At 42.5% G+C, this 24,959-nt stretch overlaps 3 protein-coding genes across 6 annotated transcripts; 2 read left to right on the top strand and 1 right to left on the bottom strand.

Moving 5' to 3' along the window:
• The first annotated feature begins 36 nt into the window (after positions 1–36).
• Positions 37–4,166, top strand: trmt61b (tRNA methyltransferase 61B). 3 transcript variants are annotated; one of them, XM_089004823.1, is made up of 8 exons: positions 37–271; positions 509–1,003; positions 1,484–1,586; positions 2,218–2,408; positions 2,509–2,600; positions 3,604–3,806; positions 3,867–3,941; positions 4,033–4,166. In XM_089004823.1, the coding sequence occupies exons 1-8, from the start codon at positions 224–226 to the stop codon at positions 4,065–4,067; spliced, it is 1,242 nt and encodes a 413-aa protein (XP_088860949.1). In that variant the 5' UTR covers positions 37–223; the 3' UTR covers positions 4,068–4,166. The 3 variants fall into 3 exon arrangements, with proteins under 3 accessions (XP_088860949.1, XP_088860948.1, XP_088860950.1); XM_089004824.1 differs by having other exon boundaries at positions 47–153; XM_089004822.1 differs by having other exon boundaries at positions 37–1,003.
• Positions 1,075–13,913, bottom strand: LOC148893919 (uncharacterized). The gene is made up of 2 exons (XM_089004825.1): positions 10,043–13,913; positions 1,075–1,227 (listed from the first exon to the last, which is right to left on the bottom strand). Exon 1 carries the CDS (start codon positions 13,389–13,391, stop codon positions 11,922–11,924), a length of 1,470 nt encoding a protein of 489 aa, XP_088860951.1. The 5' UTR covers positions 13,392–13,913; the 3' UTR covers positions 1,075–1,227; positions 10,043–11,921.
• Positions 13,914–15,866: 1,953 nt separating this feature from the next.
• pcare1 (photoreceptor cilium actin regulator 1) lies at positions 15,867–24,478 on the top strand. 2 transcript variants are annotated; one of them, XM_089005050.1, is made up of 2 exons: positions 15,867–19,471; positions 22,462–24,478. In XM_089005050.1, exons 1-2 carry the CDS (start codon positions 16,143–16,145, stop codon positions 22,583–22,585), a joined length of 3,453 nt encoding a protein of 1,150 aa, XP_088861176.1. In that variant the 5' UTR covers positions 15,867–16,142; the 3' UTR covers positions 22,586–24,478. The 2 variants fall into 2 exon arrangements, with proteins under 2 accessions (XP_088861176.1, XP_088861177.1); XM_089005051.1 differs by having other exon boundaries at positions 19,771–22,605.
• The last annotated feature ends 481 nt before the right edge of the window (positions 24,479–24,959 follow it).

Here is a 24,959-nt window from a genome sequence, read left to right as displayed (position 1 = left end):
TCCGGATGAACTTGATCACAACGACTGTCGCGTAATGTATGACGTCACTAAACGGCGTTTTCAAGCATGGCGACCTTCGAAAACAAGTATGCTTTGGAGTCATCCTGATGACAAAATGGCAATTTCCTTCCTGATCGTTGCTATTTGGGGAAGGTACGCCGTTGAGGTCATTTTAAAATCTACACCTTAATTAATAGTTTCTAAATTAATCTAGTTTGACGGAATGACATTACAAATACCCCGTGATGGACTACTTATTTTGTCCACACTGGTACGTATTCACAGAGCTCCTCTTCGGTATCTCAGACACAGTTGTGTTTTTGTAAAATTGTATTCCAGTAGACTGGAAATGAAAACGTTTTCAACATGCTTTGTGAAATATAGCAATGATGTCAGAGATAGCTCACAAACAAAACTCTCCAAATCCCAGTCAGTAGCGAGGCAATCGCTATTGTCCGGGAGAAGATCTTTGTCTCCCCTCGAGAGGATAAGTACCATGCTTCCACAGGATGCACTGAGCCCTGAAGTGATGCAACTGAGAGAACAGAACCAGCCACTTGAAGAGGAAACATGTATGGAAGAAGAACACTGTCCCTTTGAACCTTCGGTTACTGTGCCCGAACAACAGCAAAATCCTGTTTTAAATGCAAGTAACGCAGCATCTTTGAAAGAATATAATTCAGGTATATGCACTGTTGTGGCTGTACAGTCCGACACATCAAAGTGCCATTTTGATACACAAAAGACTACGATTTCTTACGGGGAGTTGCTAGTGGCTGAGTATCATAGAAAAGGGCGAGTAGAGTTCAGAAAGATGTTCCAGCTTCAGATTGGGACACGCCTGATGAGCAGCTGGGGGATTATCCTGCATGATGATGTAGTTGAGCAGCCTGCAGGTCACTTCCAGAGAACAAACAGAGGGGTTCTCATCTTCATACGGCGTGCCAGTTTGGATGATTATGTGCTGTATATGAAGAGGGGCCCTGCTATTTCCTACCCAAAGGTATGTAAAAAAATATATATATATATATATATATATATATATATATATATATATATATATATATATATATATATATATATATATATATAATACAAAACGGAATGGGTTACCTTTTGCTTATATGATACAAGTGGTGACTGGTGAATGTGGTCAACATTCTACCGTTGCAGCTGGTCAACAGTGGCCGCAATGGGGCTGCTCCACAACTCAGGAGTCACCTTGCACTGGACACAAATGAAATAATGAAAATGTTAAAATAAATATTTGGAAGCCTATTTATTCCAGAGGAGGAGAATAAAAAGTGTACTTTCATTGATGAGTCAATGTATTTCCTTTCCCTCCCACCCAAATGTAAGGTAAAATATGATATTTTCATTATATTATTGCTGTGTCTATGTGTGTTTATCGCCTATATTTGCAGATGTTAAGTTGCGGATCAGACTGCTCACAGATTTTGTGCTATTTGCTTCTATCACTCAGGACGCCAGCGCAATGCTTATGATGATGGACGTCACAGAGGGGGACAGAGTGCTGGAGGCGGGCTCTGGGTCTGGAGCCATGTCTTTGTTTTTGTCTAGGGCAGGTCTGCATCCACCATTGAGTCATTATTTTATGATAACATTCGGAGGGAGAGATCGCTATTCATTGTTTGTAACCTATTCACCGAAGGACCAATTTTATCTTGCATTAAATATTCAAAAAAAGGTTTTAGTTGTCAGAGTTGTGCTGTGGTGGAGCTGTGATGCTCAGCCACTGCACCTATTTTAGTTTAACAAAACAGATAGCTCACAGATTTTCTATTTCAAACAGTAAAAACAATGAAACTTCTCACAGAGGATGAAAGTGGTATTTTGTCACATAGTGAAAATCAGCATCATCATTTCTGTTCAAAAAGTGAAGTTCATTTATTCATTGAACGCATATTGGGTTAACGATTGAAACATATTTGAACAGTTATCTCCATCCATCCATTATCTGTACCGCTTATTCCTCATTAGTGTCAGTTGTCTCCAACATTGTAAATGATTTTACGGAGATGGACCTGTGCAATTTAATTGTATTTCACTTTTTAATGCAATGCATTTAAATGTAATCTCGAATAATTATTGTTTTAAACTTTATAGTGATACAATTTTTATTTAATTAATGTTCTAATGTATTTTTTTTAGATGTGATTATGTATAAAATACAAAATGTTTCCAATGTTTCGTCAGTTGGCTCAAGGGGCAGCGTGCTGAGTGTTGATGTCAGAGATGATCACCTCAGAAGAGCGACGCTCAACTACAAGCGCTGGAGGGAAGCGTGGCGAGCACGGCAAGGGGAGGTGTGGCCTGACAATATTGAGTTCCATCACGCTGACCTTTGTACGGCTTCAGCTCTTCTCGCTCGTCGGGCATTCGATGCGGTCAGTTTTAAGCATTAGAAGCAGCAGCAGTATTTTGGAAGCAATGCTGCGGGTTTGGTGATGGGAAAACATTTTACTGATTGGATTCCGTCCTTTGCAGGTTGCTCTTGATCTGATCAATCCACAGCTTGTTTTGCCCAATGTGATTCCACATCTGCAGCCCGGAGCCGTATGCGCTGTCTACCTCGCCAAGTGCGTACTGTATTTTTCTTAAAGGACAACCAATGTCACTTTTTTGTTTCCTAACTGACATCAGAAAAACGTTTTATAGCATCTAAAATACCCGAAACACACAGTATCATATAAAAGTACTTCAAATTGAAACCGGAAGTGGCCAGTTTCAGAAGGTACCGCCCCCATGTTCGTGGTGTCACGGCAAGACGTCTTGCCTTGCTCGAGAATCAAAACAATGGCTTCAGATTCGGAGAATATGCTTTCTTGTTACTCATCCTGTTATGAATATGATTCAAATAGTTCTGAAGAAGAAAGCATACATGTTTGCAATCGATTAAAGATTTTATTCCGTCATTTTGAGGCATCAGTGGGAAATGTCGCACCCAAAAAAGGCAGAACATGGCGACAAAGCCGTGTAAGGAATTAATCAGCCCATTTCCACAGGCTGATTAATTCCTTACATGGAGCTTTGTCACCCTCTTCTGCCTCTTTTTGGTCCTTCATGACGTTTTCAGACCAAAGTACAGCAAAATGCATTGACGTGATGGAAGGACTGCTACAATGTGTCCTTTTTTCGGTCAGGGGCGTTCCTTCAGTGACGTTAACGTACGGACTCGTCACCAACTCAAAAACAAGACTTCCGAATTATTCAGCGCGAGTCTTAAAACGTAAAATATATTCATATGCGGTGGAATCTTGGTAAAATACGCTCAGTAGAAGTCACTTGAAGACATTTTACAAAATATGGACACAACTTGTCCAGAATCGTCGGTTGTCCTTTAAGGGAAATCACAAGTCCACCATGATGCACCACGTACTGTATTGGCCTAATAGTCTTGTGTTGCCCATTCATTTTGATTTTCTCATCATTTTATTTTCACTTTTCACATTTCTTAATCGCTTGGACTGTGTTTGCTGACTGAATATGCCTCAACAGATAGTGGACACAGGTCACACTTTGTTCATGTTTTTTTGTCCCTGCTCCCCTCTGCCCCCCCCCCCCCACCCTCTCAATTCCCAGTATAACACAAGTGATCGACCTGCTGGAAGGGCTACGATGCTCTGCGGTTCCTTTGCTGTGCGAACGCATCTTTGAAGTTCCGATCCGGGACTGGCTTGTTAGTCCTGCCCTTCTTAAGGATGGGCGGTATTGCTCAAAGAAAGCACCGACCCTCAATGAAGACCCGGGCGAAGAGGGGAACACTTCAGATGAAGCAGAACAAGGTGACTTTACTGTGTTTGACTCCTGATATTCACATGTTGGGTGACACAATCTGTATTCAGTTCCAGAGGAACATCCAGCCTTTGGGAGTATCCCTTACATTGCCAGACCTCACCCAGAACAGTTGAGCCACTCGGGTGGGACAGTTTTTTTCAGGATTTAAATGTTCTCTATGTAATTTATACATTTTATTTATTTTTAAACTTGTTTGTTGTCTTTTATTTCCAGCATTTCTGGTGAAACTGAGGAAGTTTGTGAGATAACCGCACAGCCTGTTGGGACAAGAAAATACAGTGTGGGAGATCAATTTGGTTTCTGTCTTGGTATGTAATGTAATGTTTAAAATAAAGAACTGCACTGAATACTTTTGGTATCTTTGGTTATTGTTACAATACTGCACTGCAAAGTATCTGAATTTTAATAATTGCAGCAATTATTTAAGTTGTGCCTATCAAGAAACAAGGATGCACCAGGAGAATAATCAATAAATACACGGGATAAACACACCCGTTGCACACTTGAATTGTACTCACGATGCAGAAATTCCCCAAAGCTGAAATGACAAATCATACCTCATTTGACGATTGCAACCTCATGCGTGTGAAACCCGCCCACCTACTCACTAATAATTATTGATCAGTTACTTGAAAAAAGTTTTAGCTCCCAATGCCAAATATTTGGGAAAAAATCCAGTACAGTGAGACCTCAATTTACGAACTTAATCGGTTCCCAGACAGAGTGTGGAAGGCGAAAAGTGTGTATCTAAAAAAAAATTCCCATAGGAAACCATTAAAATGGGAATAATCCATTCCCGGGTTTCCATAAAATATACTTTTCAACTAAATAAGCTTTAAAACTACACACAACATACATTATTCTATGTATAATAAATGTGCTATTGTATTGTAATAAAAGAAATACACTGCATTGTATCATAAAGCCACTTTATTTACCTTTGTGATGGTCATTTATGGTTTGATGGAATGGCGTTGGAGGTCGAAGGTCAAAGGGAATTGCTGTTTGGAAAGAGGCGCATTACATGAGGACTGTAATTAAAGAAATAAACTGCTGTGAAATAAAGTTTTATTTTCCTTTTTGATGGTCGTTGATGGCTTATGGAAGGAGAGTCACCTTCCATAAGGACTGTTGGTAGCTTAACCTGTGGAGCTGTTCGGTCGTGTGCTACCGCCGAAGATCACTCCGCCAGCCGTGGTGGGTGTGTATTATGGAAATAGTGCTTATTATAAGGTTTAATTTTCATAAATTTGACGTTTGTAAGATAAGGTGTTTGTACGTTGAGGTCTCACTGTAATTCTCTCTTCCGTCCCACTTCACGTTTTGCAGAAAGCTGGGAGCATAACATAATTTAAGATAGTCTTTATTGACGGTTCAAAACAGCAACATCTAAGAATGTGACTCCAACTTGAGGACTTGTGGCTTCAATTCTGCCACAGAATTAATGTGTATGTATTGATGGTTGTGAAATATAATGCTGGAAGTGTTTGAATAAATGACATTGATAAAAAGCAAGAACTACAAGGAATAAATTCATACATTTTTCAATCATATCTCTTGGTGTTTTACAGACAACAGTTATCTTAAATGTTAAACATAATTCTGGTCATAAATCATCCATCGAATTCGATTTATGGGTATTGTTGGCATTGCTTGTTCTGTAGCCACAAGGGGACACAACCCAGTGTGTGGGTTGTGCCAGGAAGGGCATCCGACGTAAAACATGCAAATCAAACCTCTGAAGATGGAGGACACTGATTCGCTGTGGCGACCCTTGAAGGAGAAAAGCCGAAGGGAAAATAGGTGTTTTTGGTAAAGTCTGCATCAAAGTCGAAATGCACTTGTGTGGGATTCAAAACAGAAAGTTTAGAACTATGCCGATGTGATGAGACAACTATTTACTGATCCAGTCGATGGAAGAGTTGGAGGAAGAATTACCTACCGGAGAGGACAGAAATGTCAACTAATGATTCATTATATTAGGAGCAAATAATATATAAATCATAGATTTAGTTGATAGTTTTTGCAAGTCAAATAGGTCAGTTTTATTGCACTTAACTGTCTTATTGAACTGACTCTACTAATTATGACTGTAATGTAAATTATTCTTTATCAGATTTGTTGTAACTGCACAATAAAAAAAACAAATCCAAAGTATCTGAAGTTACAAGTTAATAGGTCTCAATCAAGGATTCATGATACAAAATCCTATGAGGACAAAACATAAAATAGCACATAATAAATAATTAGTCACTACCCATCCTTGCTAAGTAATCAACATTATGACAATGAATCTCTGTGTGACACGTGTAGACAAACTCGTTTTGGACCCCATTTGCTTGTACTAGTGGACCTAGCGTGCCTGGAAATTTTACAGTGTCAATAAATTACACCACCGTTAATCATGCTGTGGGTCAAAGCAAAGCTGGAGCCTATTTTGGCACACTTAGGGGCAGGATAGAATACTCCCTGGAGTGATAGTTTTTTTTTATAGGTTTATACAGCGCAATAACAAATCAGACTAATACAGTACATGGACACAGAGCTCTGAATTTGCACTTTATGCATTATAAAGTTAACCTGCTTTTTGGTTACAGGCAAGTAGCAAGGAGCATTTTGTCTGCCTAATGTGATTCTACAGTACATAAAGTTGGATCTTATTATAAGATGCCCTTTTCACAATCAGCTACAAACTATCTAGAAGTGGGAGTTTCCAATCAAACCCGAAATAAGTATACAAAAAGTATACATTGAGAATGACAATAGATGTTAAGAATGTGTTCGTAAAGCGATTGGCACTAACAATGACGCACACCAATGTGAGATACGACGTAGTTGTGATCTTACTATCTGTCTGCACTCTGACACACCTGGATATACCTCGGTTATACCTTGATCTTCCTGGCATTTATTAAATAGATCAACTGAGAATATGCGGTCTTCTAGTTGTGACTGTAAAATATTGGGAGCATTAAAGATAAAAGGACAAAGTGCAGGGTTCTTACAGAAATGTTCACAGACAAAATCACTTTTGATTGTGCAGTTTTACCTAATTTAGTGGCTGGAGCCTGGTAAGTTTCTGTGAACTTACAGTGCATTGAAAAAAAATTTCTTGGTGTATTCTGCAATTGTTGCGCTCTCCACTATAGTAAGGGAGATACGGTGTTGTGGGATCCAGAAAAAAACCACAAGACAAGCAATGTGATACGTTTTGACTCAACAGTGGTTTACTTCGAATGCCCCGATCTAATGCAAACGTATGCGCACAACAATTTCCGGTCCAACGATCTAAATCGGTCCGACACGAAACACTAACCGAAGCAGGCGTTCCATGTTTAAATAAACATTTTCGATATATATCATTTGTAAACCAATAGAACTATGCGAATGTAACCAAATAGGAAATAAGATAATTTACAACCTGTCACATACTCCCCCTCAAAATAGATGTTGTCCCCAACATATGTACTAGTAAATACATAAATGCGCTGGACGATGTGCCCAAAACAATGACGCACGGTATTCATACATTCCGTTTTACTTATACAGGGCTCATCGGGGTCTTCTTGTTTCCATCTCACTGTTCTATTAAACAGAAGTGTCGATTAACCATTTCTGTAGTATTTCGTGGCATAATAGGGGTGTGCGCCATACATCCAAGGCATTGTCTGTTCACCATGATATGGTACTGTCCCTACATTGTAACAAGATGGCGAACCAAGGCGATCATACGTGAATACCTTGGGTCTCCTGTGTTCTCGTCGTGGCCGTTGATTTCCCCCAATATCAGGATTACTGGGGGGTGGCTGGGGAAAAGGGGGACACACTGTCACAGGTGGATCATTTTCCGGACCAATGTTGCCCTCCTGAGATTGGTCAACTTCCGCAGCTCCCGGCTCCGTCCCCGGCAGTTCATTCCCCATTTGATTGTCATCATGGTGGGTTGTCTCCACAAAGCTCACGTCCCGCGGTTCTGGTGAGTCTGGTCGGGTGCTCTGGCGATGCAACACTGGATAATACTCATCCTCCTCATCATCCTCTTCCGGATCCATTTCCGGCATCTTGTTCGGTCGTTGCCGAGTGGACTTTTCCTTGGACTGGGACTGTAGTGAAGTCTCTAATGGCAAATGATCACATGGCAGCAAGAGATTGCGGTGGAGTATCCTAGATCTGCCCTTCCCCCTCTCAGGTTTCAGCTCATAAACTGGGATGTCTTGGCTGACTTGACGAACCACTGTATGAACAACATCCTCCCAGTGGTTTTGCAGTTTGCCTGAACCTCCGCGTGGGGTTAAGTTTCGAACCAGAACACGATCACCGGGCAACAGGGTAGAATACTTTAGTTTACTGTCATATAGTCTCTTACTCCTGGCAGCAGCTTTGTTGTTATTTTCTTGCGTGATCACATACGCTTCCTCCACGCCCTGTTTCCACTTCTTCACATAGTCCTTCTGGTTGGTGTCACCCTGGTTAGAGTCTGGATTCAAACTAAACAACATATCAACTGGCAAACGTGGTGAACGTCCATAAAGTAAGTAAAAAGGTGAAAACCCTGTCACATCACTTTTGGTACAGTTGTAAGCATAAACGAGTTTGTTTAGTGAGTCTTTCCAGTTACTCTTTTGTTTCTCTGTCAGTGTCTTTAACATCTGGATCAGTGTTCGATTAAATCGTTCAACCTGTCCATTTCCCTGTGGATGGTAGGGGGTTGTCCTTGAACCCGCAACCCCACAATATTCCTTCAGTTGAGCAAAAAGTTGATTTTCAAATTCACCACCCTGATCATGGTGAATTCGAAGGGGGAACCCAAACTTTAAAGCATAGTCATTAAAGATTTTGTTTGCCGCTGTTTTGCCAGATTTGGACGTTGGAGCATAAACTTGAGCGAAACGTGTAAAATGGTCTACTAGCACAAGCACGTATTCATAACCACCCTTACATTTGTCAAGATGCAAAAAGTCAACGGAGACAAGTTCAAAAGGCTGAGTAGTCACAATATTAGTGAGAGGGGCTCTGGTCTCACGGTTGGGCTTTTTGCGTTTTAGGCACACACACTCTCTCAGTACATAGTCCTCTATTTCTTTTTGCATAAAGGGCCAGTAAAAACGATCCCTTACAAGGGAAAGAGTCCTTTCTACACCATGGTGGCCCATTTCATCATGCAGCTCTTTTAACACTGTCACCTTGTGTTTTTCAGGAAGCAGTAGTTGGGTTCTGTTTGCCGTTTTTCTGTACAAAACACCTCTGTCATTAAAGTGTAGCTTGTCCCATTCCCTCACAAGACAAACAACTTGAGGACAATGCTTTCTTAGTTCAGTACCTAGCGGTTTCGTCTCCGCCAGTTTGTATCTAATAATATGTCCTATAATGGGGTCAGTCTCTTGATCTAGCTTGATCTGTCCAACAGTCAATGGGGCTATCGGTGTGTTTAGTGACACCTCGGCACACGTAGCTGAGATTCCCATAGACCAAGCTGCACTAGACTCATTCTGTTGGTCAACCGCTTGTACGGCAGCACTCACAGCATCATATGACATTTCTTTTGTACATCCTTCCATATATGTTACCATATCAAGGGGCATCCTAGATAAACTGTCTGCATCAACATTTTCCTTACCGGGACGATATTTAACAGTAAAATTAAAATCAGAAAGTTCTGCGACCCACCTGCACCCAGTTGCATTTAACTTAGCAGTCGACAGTACATAAGTGAGTGGATTATTGTCACTATACACAGTGAAGAATGGTGCATAGTACAAATAATCACGAAACTTGTCTGTGATCGCCCACTTAAGCGCCAAAAATTCCAACTTGCCCGAGTGTAAGTTATAATTCTTCTCAGCTGCAGTTAATGTCCGAGAGCCATAGGCTATCACGCGAAGTTTGCCATTTTGTCTTTGGTACAACACAGCACCTAAACCCCGGTTAGAGGCATCTGTATGCAAAATGAAAGGATGCGCGAAGTCAGGAAAACCTAAAACTGGTGGTTGAACTAAACAGTTTATTAGCTGCTCTAACACTGACTGATGCTCATCACTCCACTCAATATGTGTGTTGGAAGACACACTGTTATGTCTCACTTTCCATTTTTGTCTTTGATGCTGCTGAGTCTCAACATTCAGAGGGGCTTTAAGCAAGGCATACAAGGGACTAGCGATACAAGAGAAATCTTTGATGTATTGCCTATAATAGCTTAATAGTCCCAAAATGGCTCGAAGCTCACCGACAGTGCCTGGCTGCTTGTTTTTCAGGGCACGCACTGCTGCTGTATCTGCCGGGTCCATTCGGCTCCCCTCAGCAGAGACAATCCTGCCGAGGTACCTCACTTCCGGCTTGAAGAGGTCACACTTTCGGCTTTGAGTTTTATTCCACTTTCCCTGAGACGTCGCAACACTCGTCTAACGTCCTCAACGTGGTTGTCAAATGTCCCGCTGAAAACAAGAATGTCATCAAGATAGGGGACACATATTTCGTCCCGTAACCCCTCCAGACATTGTTCCATACACCGCTGGAACGCTGCTGGTGCATTCATGAGTCCAAACGGGATTCGAATCCATTCATAAAGGCCCCAAGGGGTCACGAAGGCAGTCAGGTGTCGGCTCCCTTTGGACAGAACCCCTGGTGGTATGCTTTGCCTTGGTCCAGCAGCGAGAAGATGGTGTTACCCCCAAGGCTATCCACCACGTCCTGTACCCGTGGGATGGGGTGCCGGTCAGGGTGTGTTTTCCAGTTCAGCTCTCTGTAATCAATACATAAGCGCAGTGTACCATCTTTTTTCCTGACACAGACGACAGGGGATGAGTAGGAGGAAGTGGACTTTTGCACCCACCCCTGCGCTATCAAGTCCTGTAAATAATCTTTCACCTCTCTGTACATTGGCTTTGGGACAGACATATATGTCTTTGAAACGGGCTCAGTGTCTTTCAACAAAATGTCCATTTGTAGGTTTTCCACACACCCTATGTCGTCGTCCGATTTTGAAAATGATGCCGATTCCTCTCTCAACATCTGCTGAACGGTCTTTCTTTTATCTTCGTCCAAATGAGAAAGGTCAATTGGGGGGTCCCACTGCTCACTGAGAGCGATGGTGGTATTCTGGACATGGACCTCATTGACAACCGCTGAAGGAAGGTCCCTTTTAAATATGTTAGCTGGGTAGACAGACCCTACTGACTGCACTGTACCAATAATAGCCTTTACTGGAAACCTAATATCATGATTAGTAGAGTTCTGGACACTAACAACTATCCTAGGGATGGAACCTGCCTTTACTGAGACCAACGAGTCACAAAGCTCGAGGCCATCTGGCCACTGTGGGTTTTCACTTGGCTCAAAAACCAATGTAACATCTTCCTTAAAGGGCTTAGCCTGTACTTTGCATGGAATAATAAGTGAGCTATGCCTGGCTATAGTGAATCTCTCATTTGTTGTTTTTACACGGTACTCATGTGCTTGTCCCAGACTAACTGTTTTTATGAAAGTGGCAGCTTTATTGCGCTTAAGGTGGGGAAAAGCTAGTCTAACCGATTTCAAGAGCTTTTCTGTATCCCCTGTTTGTGACTCATTAGAGAGGCTATCTAACACAAGACGCTCAATGACATTAAACCCTATGATAGGACACTGTTGCTGGTCACCTTTTAGTACTAATACTGGTACAAGTAGCCCTGGATCATTAGCACCAAGTTTAAATGGTATCTCAAGCCATCCTACATAAGGCATATTCGTTCCATTAGCTGCCACAATATTGAGAGTGTTATCAGGGTCAATAAGCTCATTCACATTTTTCAATGACACGTCAGGTAAGTTTGTTTGTTTCCATAACTCATCATCTACAGCACACACCTGGGACCCCGAGTCCCAGAGTGCTTCAACCCTTTTGTTACCCAAAAAGCACCGAATAAGACATTTCTTCTCCACTAACTCCCTGACCGAAGGTAATTTGCCACACTGTTTCTTATCTGTACGCTCGACAAATGACTGCTTATGTCTCTTCTGAACGGGGCCACATGTGTGGGGCTTACATTCCATTTTCATAGCACCATTGTAACACTGGGACCTATCTGTCTCTGTGGTCACACCATGTCCCACTGGGGTAACCCTTTCTAGTTCAAAGCATGGTTCCTGGCTGAGTTCTGTGTTTTGCAGCCTGCTCTGAAATGTTCACTACTTCCACATTTAAAACAGTGCTGACAATATTCTTCACCTGTCTGAATACAAGAATAACACCTGGGCTGAGGGCGACGGGGCATGTAGTACTGCTGAGGAGCGAACCGCTGCTGGAACTGTGCTGCCCCCCTCATCGGCCTGGGACCTGGTGCTGGGTGGTACTGCTGAAGAGCTGATGGGGAGTGCTCGGTGTAGTAGTGCCTGGCTGGTGGGTCTACCTGATATGGTGAAGGTGGAGTGAAGACGACCTGTTCAGGGTAGTGGTCAGGCAGGCGTTTAGGTCCTCCGCTGGTGGGCTGAGAAGTGGCTGTTGGTCTCTGAATAGTCTCTTTGATCTGGGACACTTCTGCCCGCAGCTCCTTTAAAAGCATCATCTCTGACCTCATCTCTTTGATCTCTGAAAGGAGTTCATTCGGCACAGTAACAGTATTCTGCTTTAAGACTGTCTTCTTCCCAATCGGGACTGGTGTGTCATCTAACTGGACAGTGTTCAGCGTTGTCACCCGTGCAGCAGCATTTTTCTTTTTTTCCTGTCGCTCTTTTTCATTTGCACATGCCATGTTTAATTTTTCTAACAGGACTTCATCTGATGTGGTGGTTAGCAGGAGGAAAGGTTGCATGTCACTCTTTACATTGTCACTCTGTAACCCCGTCAGAACTGTGTGCAGGAATAAACTCTGGACCAACGTGGGATCATACTTCACCCCTGATTCTTGAGATGCAAAAAGAATCCTTTGACGAAGGTCCATTGCACGCAGTAGAAATTTCTGTGGGGACTCTTTATTAGTCTGCACTTCCGATGAGAGCTGCTTGTACAATTCAGTGGCTCCTCTCTCTTGATAGTGAGATCGGAGAATCCTTCGTAAAGAAGGTAGGGTGAGATTTTCTTTCCCTTCGAGGTAGCTTCTCAACTGCAGACCTGGTGTTATGGCACAAACCACCGCATCGATGATCTTATCCCCCTGGTAGCCTTTACTGAGCCCACTTTCTATCTGTCTGACCAAATTAGGAAATGTGAGTTTATCTTTTTGTCCCAGTTCACCTATTTGTCCAGATATTTTGAAATCTTTGCACCAGGGGGCAGTGTCTGGGGGCACTATGCTTCTCTTTCGCACTGCATCCCGACCTTTTTCACTTGGTTTGGCTATTCCTAGTTCAAAATCTTTTATACTTTCCATCAAGTCCTTTACACGTAGCAAACCTGACATTCCTCCATCTTCTAGCTCTAATTCAGCTCTTTCAATGTAGGTTGACACAATATTAATTAGTTGGCCTCGAGTCTTTCCTGTAAGTTGCTCTCTTTCCAGTCCAGATATTTGGATTTCAGCACATAACTCTGACAACTGTTGAAAATTCAGTCCAAATAACTTGCCTTTGATGTCCAACTGTAATTCCTCCAACGCCATTTTCAAGAGGGTAGACGCAGTTCAACTGGCCGGATTCACTTCAAAGTCTTCCAGTGCCCTCTAGTGGTGGCTGTACGCACAGAGATGCAACCAGAGCACATGTAGAAACAAACCAGTAAACGGCGACGCCTCTCCGACTGGTTTGATTGGGGATATTCGGCGCGAGCTTCTACCCACGGCGAGTAGACAACACTCAAACGCAAATATCCCAGCGGTGCCTCCAAAATGTTGCGCTCTCCACTATAGTAAGGGAGATACGGTGTTGTGGGATCCAGAAAAAAAACACAAGACAAGCAATGTGATACGTCTTGACTCAACAGTGGTTTACTTCGAATGCCCCGATCTAATGCAAACGTATGCGCACAACAATTTCCGGTCCAACGATCTAAATCGGTCCGACACGAAACACTAACCGAAGCAGGCGTTCCATGTTTAAATAAACATTTTCGATATATATCATTTGTAAACCAATAGAACTACGCGAATGTAACCAAAATAGGAAATAAGATAATTTACAACCTGTCACACAATGGTCCAACTTCACATTTTGAAGTAGACAAAGACCATGGCCAGAAGATAGTGAAGAATACATTTGAAAAGCCATAAGTCGGGCCTTTAATATCACAATTCTTTTTAAGAAAAGTAGATGTTTACCTTGTCGGTCATTTTACAGCAACAGTCCATCAACAAAACAGTTGTGGAATAGATCATCATCTGAAATGAGTCATTTGAGCATGCAATGATGAGCAATGTTGCTGTTCCTGTCTCTTTTCGCACAATGGGGTGTGCCTGCTGATGTCAAGACAATGTAGTTCACGGTTCTTCCTGGTTGAGAGTGTGATTTTCTGGAGGTAATTCCATAGGTGGTGGGGATTCTGCACCGATCTGCTTTCTGTTTTATTATACGTCTGTCTGGGTCACTCGACATGAAACATTTTAAAAGCCTTTCACAACATTCAACATCCAATAAGTGACCCAGAACCACATTGTGTTTACTAGTTCTATATCAATCAATAAATCAACGGATCTGTCAATCACACTTTATTAAAAAAAAAACACATTAACACCACAGGGCGGCCCAGTAGGCAAGTGGTTAGCATGCCGAATTCACAGTGCAGAGGTCATGAAATTGATTCCCGCTTCGGCCTCTCTGTGTGGAGTTTGAATGTTCTCCCTGGGCCCGGGTAGGTTTTCTCCGGGTCCTCCGGTTTCCTTCCACATTCCAAGAATGGCATGGCAAGTAAGTTGAACCTTCGAAATTGTCTTTCGGTGTGAGAGCGAATGGTTGTTTGTCTCTGTGTGCAATGCAATTGGCTGGCAACTAATTCATGGTGTCCGCCGATGGCTGGGATAGTCTCCAGCACCCCTTGTGACCCTCGTGACGATAAAGCGGTCAGGATGAATCAATTAACACAATAAAATGCAACTTTCCATTGTAAAGTTCAGTCTCATTCTGCCACTCGTCCATACAGAAAAACACACATGCACATACATATACAAATGTGTTAAAAACAACAACTTCATGATTGGTGGCTGGGCACAGAGAATGAAGAATGAAGAAACACCATCTCAAGGACATTTTTCTGTCCCATCTGACCCTGGGTCCAAATATGTGCAGCCTTTGAGCTGATTCACAGTCAAGTTTACCCGTTCAGATAATTAACAGTTATCAGATAAGCTACTGCTCTTTGTATGTATAGTCCACAAAGGAAAGCCTTTGTCCCCGCCAACGTGCCTCCTCCTACCAAAACCAATGTTTCTTAAAATCATGATGATAAATGTCAAAATAAGTCATAATTAAAATGTACGTTTTGCATGGAGCCCCCATAGCTATAATAATATATTTAACTAATGCAAAGAGAAAACCAAAAGGTACTCAAGGAAAATCCATTCATCCATTACCTATCCCGAGTGTGCTGCAGCCTATCCCAGTGGACTTTGGGTGAGGGGCGGAGTATATTCTGGAACTAGTCAACAGCCAATTGCAAGGAAAATCCTGTGAGATTGACATTTACTTATCACTGGTGCTGCAGAGCCCGGCACATCAGACCCACATGATCTAGTTTTTAACACTTGCTTAAATATCTAACCACCATGATCACATTTCAACAAGTCTTCATTTTTTTGTGTTATTTATTTCTAGTACGCGTTCTATGTGTTGAAGTGTCAACTTTACTGCATGTACCACTGTCTCATGGGTAACATTGTAACAAAAAGCATTTCCTTGTGTGCACTTTGCCTAAGATTAAGATTTTTACCTTGATTTTGTTGATTTTATCTGGCAAATGCTTCAATCTGAATGATATTTTTTTCAGACTATACAAAGCTAGCTGAGGCCAACACTCATTACCCAAATGAGCTTATGTGCTTAGAAGTAGGTGAGATTTATATACTTTAACGTGACATATGTACTTGTTGGGTGGTTCACTGAAAGCCTCGCTAATCCTTTCAGCTCTACGTACTTTGTCAGCTAGATAGTGTACAAGAGCACGCAACAAGACATTTCTTCAAACATACCGGCGAGCTGTGGATTCATTTTTTCATCTATGACTCCTGGAAAGGATATGTCAAAATGGATTTATGTCAAAATGGACATTCATCGGATTTAACTATGCCTGTGTCATCTGAAGGAAACAGGTACAGCGGAAGGCTGAAGACCTTGGCTATTCTTTGCATCATTCCCCACTGGATGCACGTTTGCCATGTCATCAAGATGAAGTCTGTGTAAGCTGATCATTATAAATATCCAGAATGGGATGCTCACCATCCAAAGGAAACAATTTGGTGACTCTGGGCTCTTTGAGGCGTGGAAGAATGTTGCCCCTTGCGCCCCAAGAGCAGCCCAGAGAAGCTCGTTATAAAAATCTCGACCATAAGTGTACTGCAGCCACTGATGGTGACACGAAAGACAAAAAGATAAGTGGACATAAACAGGAATTTCATAGGAATGTAGATACGCCACCCCAAGAAGATACACATGCAACTGTGCCTGCCCCAGAGGTACTTGACAAGGACACATTGAAGGGACAAAGAATGGAGAACAGCACAGTGATGCAGAAAAAAGACAAAACTCGGGTCAAGCAGGAAGATGCGGACAGAAAGTTGGGGAAAAAAACAAGAAGAAGTTCCAGGGGTGTTAAAGTGCTGAAAAAGAAAGAAAAGGAAATGCCGAAAATTGATTTCCCAGAACCTCTGGTAAAAGCTCACCAAGCTGCTTATGCTTTTTTAAATCCCAGCATAACCAAATATGATGCTGTACTTGGTGTGCTGGAACAAGTAACTCAAACTCAAAGATTTCTGCAGCCAATGGTTTCATTCATGACTTTGCGTTTTGAAGAAATTATTCAAGCCTTGGAAGAAACTGTTGAGCAAGGAGAGAAAATGCTAAAAGAAAACGGAGAACATTTTGCTTGGCCAACTCAAGTGAAAAAACTCTCATTTGCTGCACCTTTCAAATCTGGCACAGCTATTGAACACCCACCTGATTTGTTGCAGCAGTTGCTTCAATACACCACACAGAGAATGCAAAATGTGAGTCTGACAGTTGGAGGAATTGGGGACTCGGCTCTCGAGGAGGCGGTGGAATACTTTGCTTCAGTCTCAGAACTTTTAGAAGAAAAGCTGAGAGTCAAACGTGCAGTGGAGACAAGGATATTGCGACTCACATCTCGCATTGAATTGGCCTCTCTTCGCAAACTTGGGCCAGAGGATTCGGCACTCTTTAGTGAGGACAGTGGTATTGGGGCTGAATGTGAATCTCTCGCTGGATCGGAAAAGCACCATAGGCGTGTGAGTTGTGAATCTGGCAGCACAAATAGAACCACTTCCTTCAGTCCGATGGAATCTACCTCTGTGACAGGTGGATTGGCAAAAAAGCTCCCAAATCAAATCAGTCCAAGTGCTTCCCTCACTTCGTTAAACTCATTAGCTTCGATGTGCACAATGATGGCCAATGTTCAGGGGGACTCATTCCTGGGATCAGTCTCTTTGGATGATGGCGAAGAAGATGATGATGAAGATTATAAGATGAATGAAGAAACTGGAAAATGGCAACTCAGTATGAGAAAACAATCAAATTCTTCACTTGTCAATTGTGATCAACAAAAGCCACAGCGTTTACCCTCCAAGCGCGTAGAAAATGTGAAAAACATAGATGTGACGATCAAAATGAGAAATTCTATTAGTAGCAAAATGCAGTCTGTTCACCCACCCAGTGCTGGTGCCAAACCAAAAGCAGCTAGTAGTCCAAAAACGGGTAAAGTTCATTGGAATGACGAAAAAGGACCGTCTCTAAAGAGATCTCAAACAACTACTCGAAGAAGTATGGTGAAAACAACCCCGCTGGCAAAAGAGAGGCGTTCCCGTTCTGCAGAATTCCAGCGAAACAAAGCGGAGGACCCTGCTTCGTCTGATCTGGAAAAGTCTCTGAAAAATAACAGCCAGAAATTGCAGAAAATAAACAAAAGCAAGGAAATCACAAAAGGAAATACAAAGACACAATCATTTACACTAGACCGGAAAATTTCACAAGTTGTGTCTTCAAAAGTGACCCCAAAATGCTCATCTTTGGAGAACGATGGCAATCTACGTGACAGGGTAGCCCAGATGAAGTGCATTACCAAAACCTTTGGACCAACCACTAATACGGAGGAAGATGACAAACAAAAAGTGAAGGACGCACAGAAAGGCCTTATTAAAGCAATACCACCTCCGAGCCCCCCCTTATCACCAAGACCACCATCAGACCTGTGTAGAGGCAGACATTCGGTCAAAAAACTCATAGATACCTTCAGTCAAGGGATAGAAGAGATGGACAGCCCGAAAGATTTGGGGCCACTTAGGGGGGTACGGAAGTGTGGTGTTCCAGTGTTACCAGGTTTAGGAAATGTCACAGATTTCCTTAGCACCGGGAGGACGAGCTGTAGATCTCTGAGTACTTCATCAGGAAAGACTGATCCTTTAGATCTGGATAGTCTCCCACCACCCCCATTAGAAGTTTTAATGGACAATTCGTTTGAAAGTGTCATTTCAGGCAGCGGAGGAGTTGGAGGGGCGATAAAATCGGTGAAATCACCTATGGTTAAAAGGGCTGGTCTGTCCCGACGACTACGGGCATCCGTTAAATCTGGACCGGTGTTACCTAGCAAAGGAGGTGTGCCTCATTGTTCTCAGGGATTTTTTCCTTGTGACTCAGATAATCCAGTTACAACAAACCAGACAATTGTCAGTCAACCAGATGTGAAAACAGACATTGACAATGTAAAACAAAAACAACCCACTCTGTTGCAGCAAGCCAGAAGAAACAGGAACTTAAAACACGCATCAGATTCACATTCAGATATATCTTCAACAAATTATGAAGCTGCATGCCAATCTGCCAGTCAAGAGTACTCAATAACTATTGAGGAGACTGACAACCTCTTAATGGGTGCAGTAAACACTACAGTCTCTCAAGTGCCTCCCTCATCTGAAACCAGTAATCAGCCACTTGCCACTTCACTGCTGTCTAAGGGGCGGATTTTGCCATCTACACCGACCGCTTCAACGTCTTCCCAAAGAAGACTACCAAGTCCCCACAATTTTAAAAAGTCACAATCGCCGCCATCTTCAGCCACTCCCCCGGTAAACAGAAGCCCCATTACTCCACCAGAAGGTCAACGAAGCCTCCCCAGTCCACCCGTTTCGCGGCACAGCATTTTAAACTCAATCTACCCTTTGAAAGCACCATCTCCACCCGCTTCCCCAAAAGTGCAACGGTGGTCAAAAGAGAAAAGCACCGATGAATCTATTCAGTTGACCAGCAATATACGTTCTGTTTTCTGCCCGGTTTCTGCATCCCTGTTCGAGGCCCGGCCCTTTAGATCCTCTCAACTGTCTGAAGCCTGGACTTCAGTTGGAGGCCCTCTTCTCTCAAATACCTGCGGCAAACGTGGCAGGTATTCTGTGTCAGTGCAAGGACCGCAGGCTTTTTTTCACCGAAGTCTTTCAGAAAGAAGACCAAGTTTGAACCTTCCACCTCAATCCCCAGTCATCTCAGCGGCTGGGAGCTGCGGAAGTGAGCCTGCAATATTCACACAAGGGTTAGATTTATTTATGTATTCATGTAGTTATGTATATTTATTAATGTATTTATGTCTATTTATTAATGTATGTATGTATGTATGTATGTATGTATGTATGTATGTCTGTCTGTCTGTGTCTGTCTGTCTGTCTGTCTGTCTGTCTGTCTGTCTGTCTGTCTGTATGTATGTATGTATGTATGTACGTATGTATGTATGTACGTATGTACGTTTGTATGTATGTATGTATGTATGTATGTATGTATGTATGTATGTATGTATGTATGTATGTATGCATGTATGTATGTATGTATGTAAAGAGTTTGAGGGTTCTTTTTATTTGTAAGTAGGTTCGTTGTCAGATCTCCCAGGCAGGTGACAAGCAGAGCTTGATCGTGGAGTGGAGTTGAGCAAGTCGTGCCGTGATGTCCGTCCGACGCCCGGCATGAGCCGGGCGTGCCTGTGCGGGGCTTTGCAAGTCTCTTTGAGTCTGTGAGTCCGAGATGAGTCTGAGATGATTCTGCCCCGTGGTTCGCCCAATCTCTCTGTCCCGCGTCAGCTCCGTTTATACAATTTTCAAGCGTGTGCTATGCGTCAGGGTGAGACGCACATCAAGGAGATCAAGGAATTGAAAGACATGAAATGGTTGAAAGGCGCACTTCAAAATCATACACACGTGTGACGCCACAGGGCTCCCCTCAGCTGGGATCGGTCAAGTCGGAGAATCGATGAGGGATTGTGAGGACGAAGGTGCGTGGGGTTGGCCATGCTGCCGGGCACGGACAGGCCGGTCATCGGCGACGGTGGCGATGATCGCGCTGCCATGGCGCTCTGCAGGACGCTGAGGAAGAACGCTGACGTCGGCGGCCGAGTCGGCCATGAAGCGTCTTCCCGAAGTCCGATCGTGGACATAAGCGATGTCCGACGATGTCCGATCGTGGACATATACGATGTCTGATCGTGGACATAAGCGATGTCCGACAATGTCCGATTGTGGACATATACGATGCAGCTAGTTGCAGAGTCGCCAGGCGAATTGGACGATGTTGGCCATCAGGGTGCGGCAGGTTTCACGGTGGGGTCAGTGTCCTCCATCTAACCCTGTTTTGTGCATCGTCTTCTCTCACACAAGCAACCTTCACATCTTCATTCACAACATCGATAAATATCCTCTTTGGTCTTCCTCACGGTCTTCTTCCTTCCTTCCTTCCTTCCTTCCTTCCTTCCTTCCTTCCTTCCTTCCTTCCTTCCTTCCTTCCTTCCTTCCTTCCTTCCTTCCTTCCTTCCTTCCTTCCTGACATCTTTCTCCCAATATATTCACTCTCTCTCCACTGCACATGTCCAAACCATCTCAGTCTGGCCTCCCCGACCTTCTCTCCAAAACCTCTAAGATGAGTTCTCCCTTTGATATACTCATTCCTGATCATATCCAACCGGGTCACTCCCAAAGAAAACCTCAACATCTTCATCTCTTCTATCTCCAGCTCTGCTTCCTGTCTTTTCTTCGGTGGCACTGTCTCCAGTCCAACATCATGGCTGGTCTCACCACAGTTTCATACACCTTTCCTTTCATCCTTGCTGAAACTCTTCTATCACACATCACACCTGACATTTTTCTCCCGCCATTCCAGCCTACCTAAAATCTTCCTCCTTCTTTATCTCTTCTCCCTGTAACCTCACTCTTCTACTTTGGTCCCTCTACTTCACACACATATATTCTGTCTTGCTGCGACTGAACTTAAGTCCTCTCCTTTCCAGGGAAAACCTCCACCTCTGTAGTTTCTCCTCACCTGTTCGCTGCTCTTACTAGAGATCACAATGTCATCTGCAAACATCATTGTCCAAGGAGATTCCCGCCTCACATGGTCTTTCAGCCTGTCCATCACCATAGCAAATCAGAAGAGGGTCAGAGCTGACCCCTGGTGAAGTCTCACCTAAACCTTGAATTCCTCTGTCACAACGACAGCACACCTCACAACTGTATTACAGTCATCGTACATGTTCTGCACAGCTCTGACATACTTCTCTGTCACTCCAGACGTCCACATTCAATACCACAGTTCTTCTCTGGGCACCCTGTCACATGCTTTCTCCAGATCTATTAAGACACAATGCAGTTCCCTCTCACCTTCTCTGTACTTCTCTATCAGCATGTTGTACTCTTTTTTTTTGGCATGAAATCATACTGGTGTTCAAAAATACTCACTTCTGCTCTTCGTCTAGCTTCAACTAGACTTTCCCATTGTTTCACTGAATGGCACATCAACTGATAATTAGGGTTGAAAATTGGTTGTTTACTTACCTAATGATTTCATTGATCCATTCCTCATACATTGCAAATGAGTGAGTGATGTTGTCACACGCATGAAGTCTATTTTTAGTATGAACGCTTCCAGTATAAACAAAGAAATGTTGTTATATTTCCCATAAAAAGCTAATCCTGGAGCTGCTTGCCACACTACAAAAGGGAATACTTCTTGGAGTGTACTTTCAACAGTGAGTTCTTTATTGTAATTCTAAATACAGTGTGATATTTATTCACGATAGTTGCTCATGGTATTTTGGTACATTGCCAGACTTCTGTAGTCTGGGATCGATTCCCATTTAGTGATGGTATGGATGCAGTTGTGTATGGTCATTTGTCTCCACATGCCTGCTGCGACTGACTGTTTCAGGTGTAGTCTGCCTTCCACATGAAGTCAGCAACTCCCCGTTGCGGATTATCCTATTCAGGATAAGTGGTGTTGAAAATGGATGGATAAAATCAGTTGAATAAGAAAAGAACCGTGTATTGCATCATAAAAAAAAAAACCTTGATTGTTTTCATGAATGTTTTGGCGTGTGGTGATATTGGGTTGAATCTATGACTACACTGATGTAGTGTTGAAGCACAACAAAGAGTTGACATTCTATTACATTGACCTTATGCCTCAGTATTCAGGCATACTGTATACATATTTGATTATATGTTGCAATAATACACACTTTATATTTTTCTGTTGTTATTACAGACTAGATGACGAACCAGCCAGAAAAGAAGAATCATGGAGTAGTCAATCAGAATTCAGAGGAATGCCACGTTCGGCATCTCACCCCGATCTTTATGTTGTTGGACAGGCCTTGCACACAGACTAAATTGGCCTGTGAAGTGCCAGCAGGATTATAGATTAACAGGTTTTAGAAAGGATTTAAGATGTTGCTTCAGCGGTACGAGTGGAGTAACTAACCTTGCTGCTACTCTGACAATGTTTGTGTACATTATTTGAGCAAATGCCATTTGAGCATGATCTTTTCTTTTTGTTTGAGTAAATATCCACTTCATCAGGTACTTTTTGAAGTGAAGATTTGTAATCATTTTACCTCATCATACAGATACTTCTTAGAAATGTAACATACATTTTTGTCCAAGTACGTTTTTTTAAATGATTGAAAATAATGCTTAAAATAATTTTCATAAACATATTCAAACATTTGTTAATATGATCACCTCATCAGTTGTTTGTACTGTGTTTATCAATAATGATGTGCACAATGTTCGCACTCCAACTTGATTACATGCAGAGCCCTCCACTTGGAGATCTGCAGGTCATGCAGTGCATTATGGATAAGGGACTCTTTGGCTACAAATGTTTCCTTCGCACTATAAAAAAAACTAATATTTTTTGGAAACAAAATAACACACTTTTTCCCATTACAAATTAAGCAAAATTTACAAGCAGAGTTTGTGAGTAAATTCTTAATATTCATTCATTCATTCATTCATTCATTCATTCATTCATTCATTCATTTTCCAAGCCGCCTTATCCTCACTCGGGTCGTGGGGGTTGTCGGAGCTTAACCCATCCATCTTCGGGCGGCAGGCTGGCATACCCTGAACCGTTTGCCAGCCAATTGCACAGCACAGAGAGACGAACAGCCATCTACATTCACACGTAGGGAACATTTGAAGTGTTCATTCAGCCTGCCATGCATATTTTTGGACTGTGGGAGGAAACCAAAGGACCAGGAGAAAATCCACGTAGGTTCGGGTAGAACATGTAAACTCCAGAGCCGGAGCGGAATTGAACCTGCACTGTAAAATCGATGAACTGCTTGACTATTGGGCTTCCAATTCTTAATATACTAAATGGTTGAAGAACAAACATAACCTTTAGATTGGAGGATGGCCAGCTCCTGAGACAGACTTCTCCTGGTGTGTGTAAATAGTAAATTGCTGTTGTCAAGTGGAAGCTTCGAACCCTCAAAAGCAATAATTTTTGTCTCCTTTTGAAGATACCAATAATAAACTTGTACACTCTATTGTCACGTTTCTGTTTGCGACCAACGGGTGGCACTGTCGAGCCCTGCCTGCAGCTGTACAGGTGTGGGTCGTTTTAATCAGTGGCAGTTGAAAGGACTACCGGCATGACCATTGAGTGTTGGGTCATTGTTTGTTTCATCTTGTCATGTACTCATGTTTTTTCGATGTAAAGGTTTCTTCAGCCGTCATCTGTACTTCATTTGTAAGAATGAGAGCTTACACAGACGTACTCATGGGTTTGTTTGACACATTGGACCTTTCTGTTCTGACGACTTTGTTTTTTGAGATTTTGTTCCTGCTGACTTTATTTAAAGGACAACAGACACCTCCCACTGACTTCCACTGACCACATTTTACAAAATTTCCACCGCATATAGCGATATTTTTATTTTTTGAAATTTGCGTTGAATATGCAAGGGGCCTTGTTTTCGAGTTTATGAAGATGCCGGAAGTGTCGTATTTTTAAGGGACCCTCTGACGCAGGCAGGTTTGTTGACATTGTGGATTAAGCGGGAAAGTGATACACGGGTGATTTCTAGTGCATTTATGGTACTGTGATTAGTCTGAAAACACTGTGTTGAGCGCGAAATTAGAAGGAAAACTACACGAATAACGTGATGAATTGTTGTGTGGCAGCCAATTGCGGTAACACGCATACAGAAGGTGTAAGTTTCCACAAATTCCCAGAGGACAAAGCAGCCATTTGGGATATATATATATATATATATATATATATATATATATATATATATATATAGAAAGAAGGAACATGAGATATATACAGTAAAGTCTCGTTATATCGATATCGGATATATCGATAGTCCCGGTTATATCGATACTATTTCTATGCACGCACGGAGAAAATTACACGCAAACAGGGTCGGATATATCGATAGTCCCGGTTATATCGATATTTTTTCGGCCTCCCTTGAATATCGATATAACGAGACTTTACTGTATATATATATATATATATATATATATATATATATATATATATATATATATATATATATATATATTGTGATGTCATGAGAGGCTGTGTCCTGGAGGGCAAATACATCCCCCTAAGATGGCTCCACCCAGAGAGAGTCTTGGCCCCACCTGGTGGAAGGCAGCAATTAAACCCACACACCTGCGGCTGATCAGGACTTGATTGGAAAGCAGGGCTCTTAAGGCAGAGAGCCTCTGAGTGTGCAGCTTGAGGGA

Source organism: Hippocampus bargibanti, linkage group LG09, assembly GCF_051943395.1.
Source record: "Hippocampus bargibanti isolate YZ-2025 linkage group LG09, ASM5194339v1, whole genome shotgun sequence".
NCBI classification, from domain to species: domain Eukaryota; kingdom Metazoa; phylum Chordata; class Actinopteri; order Syngnathiformes; family Syngnathidae; genus Hippocampus; species Hippocampus bargibanti.
Note: the sequence above shows the minus strand (reverse complement) of the source record. Positions and strands in the feature narration are given on the sequence as shown.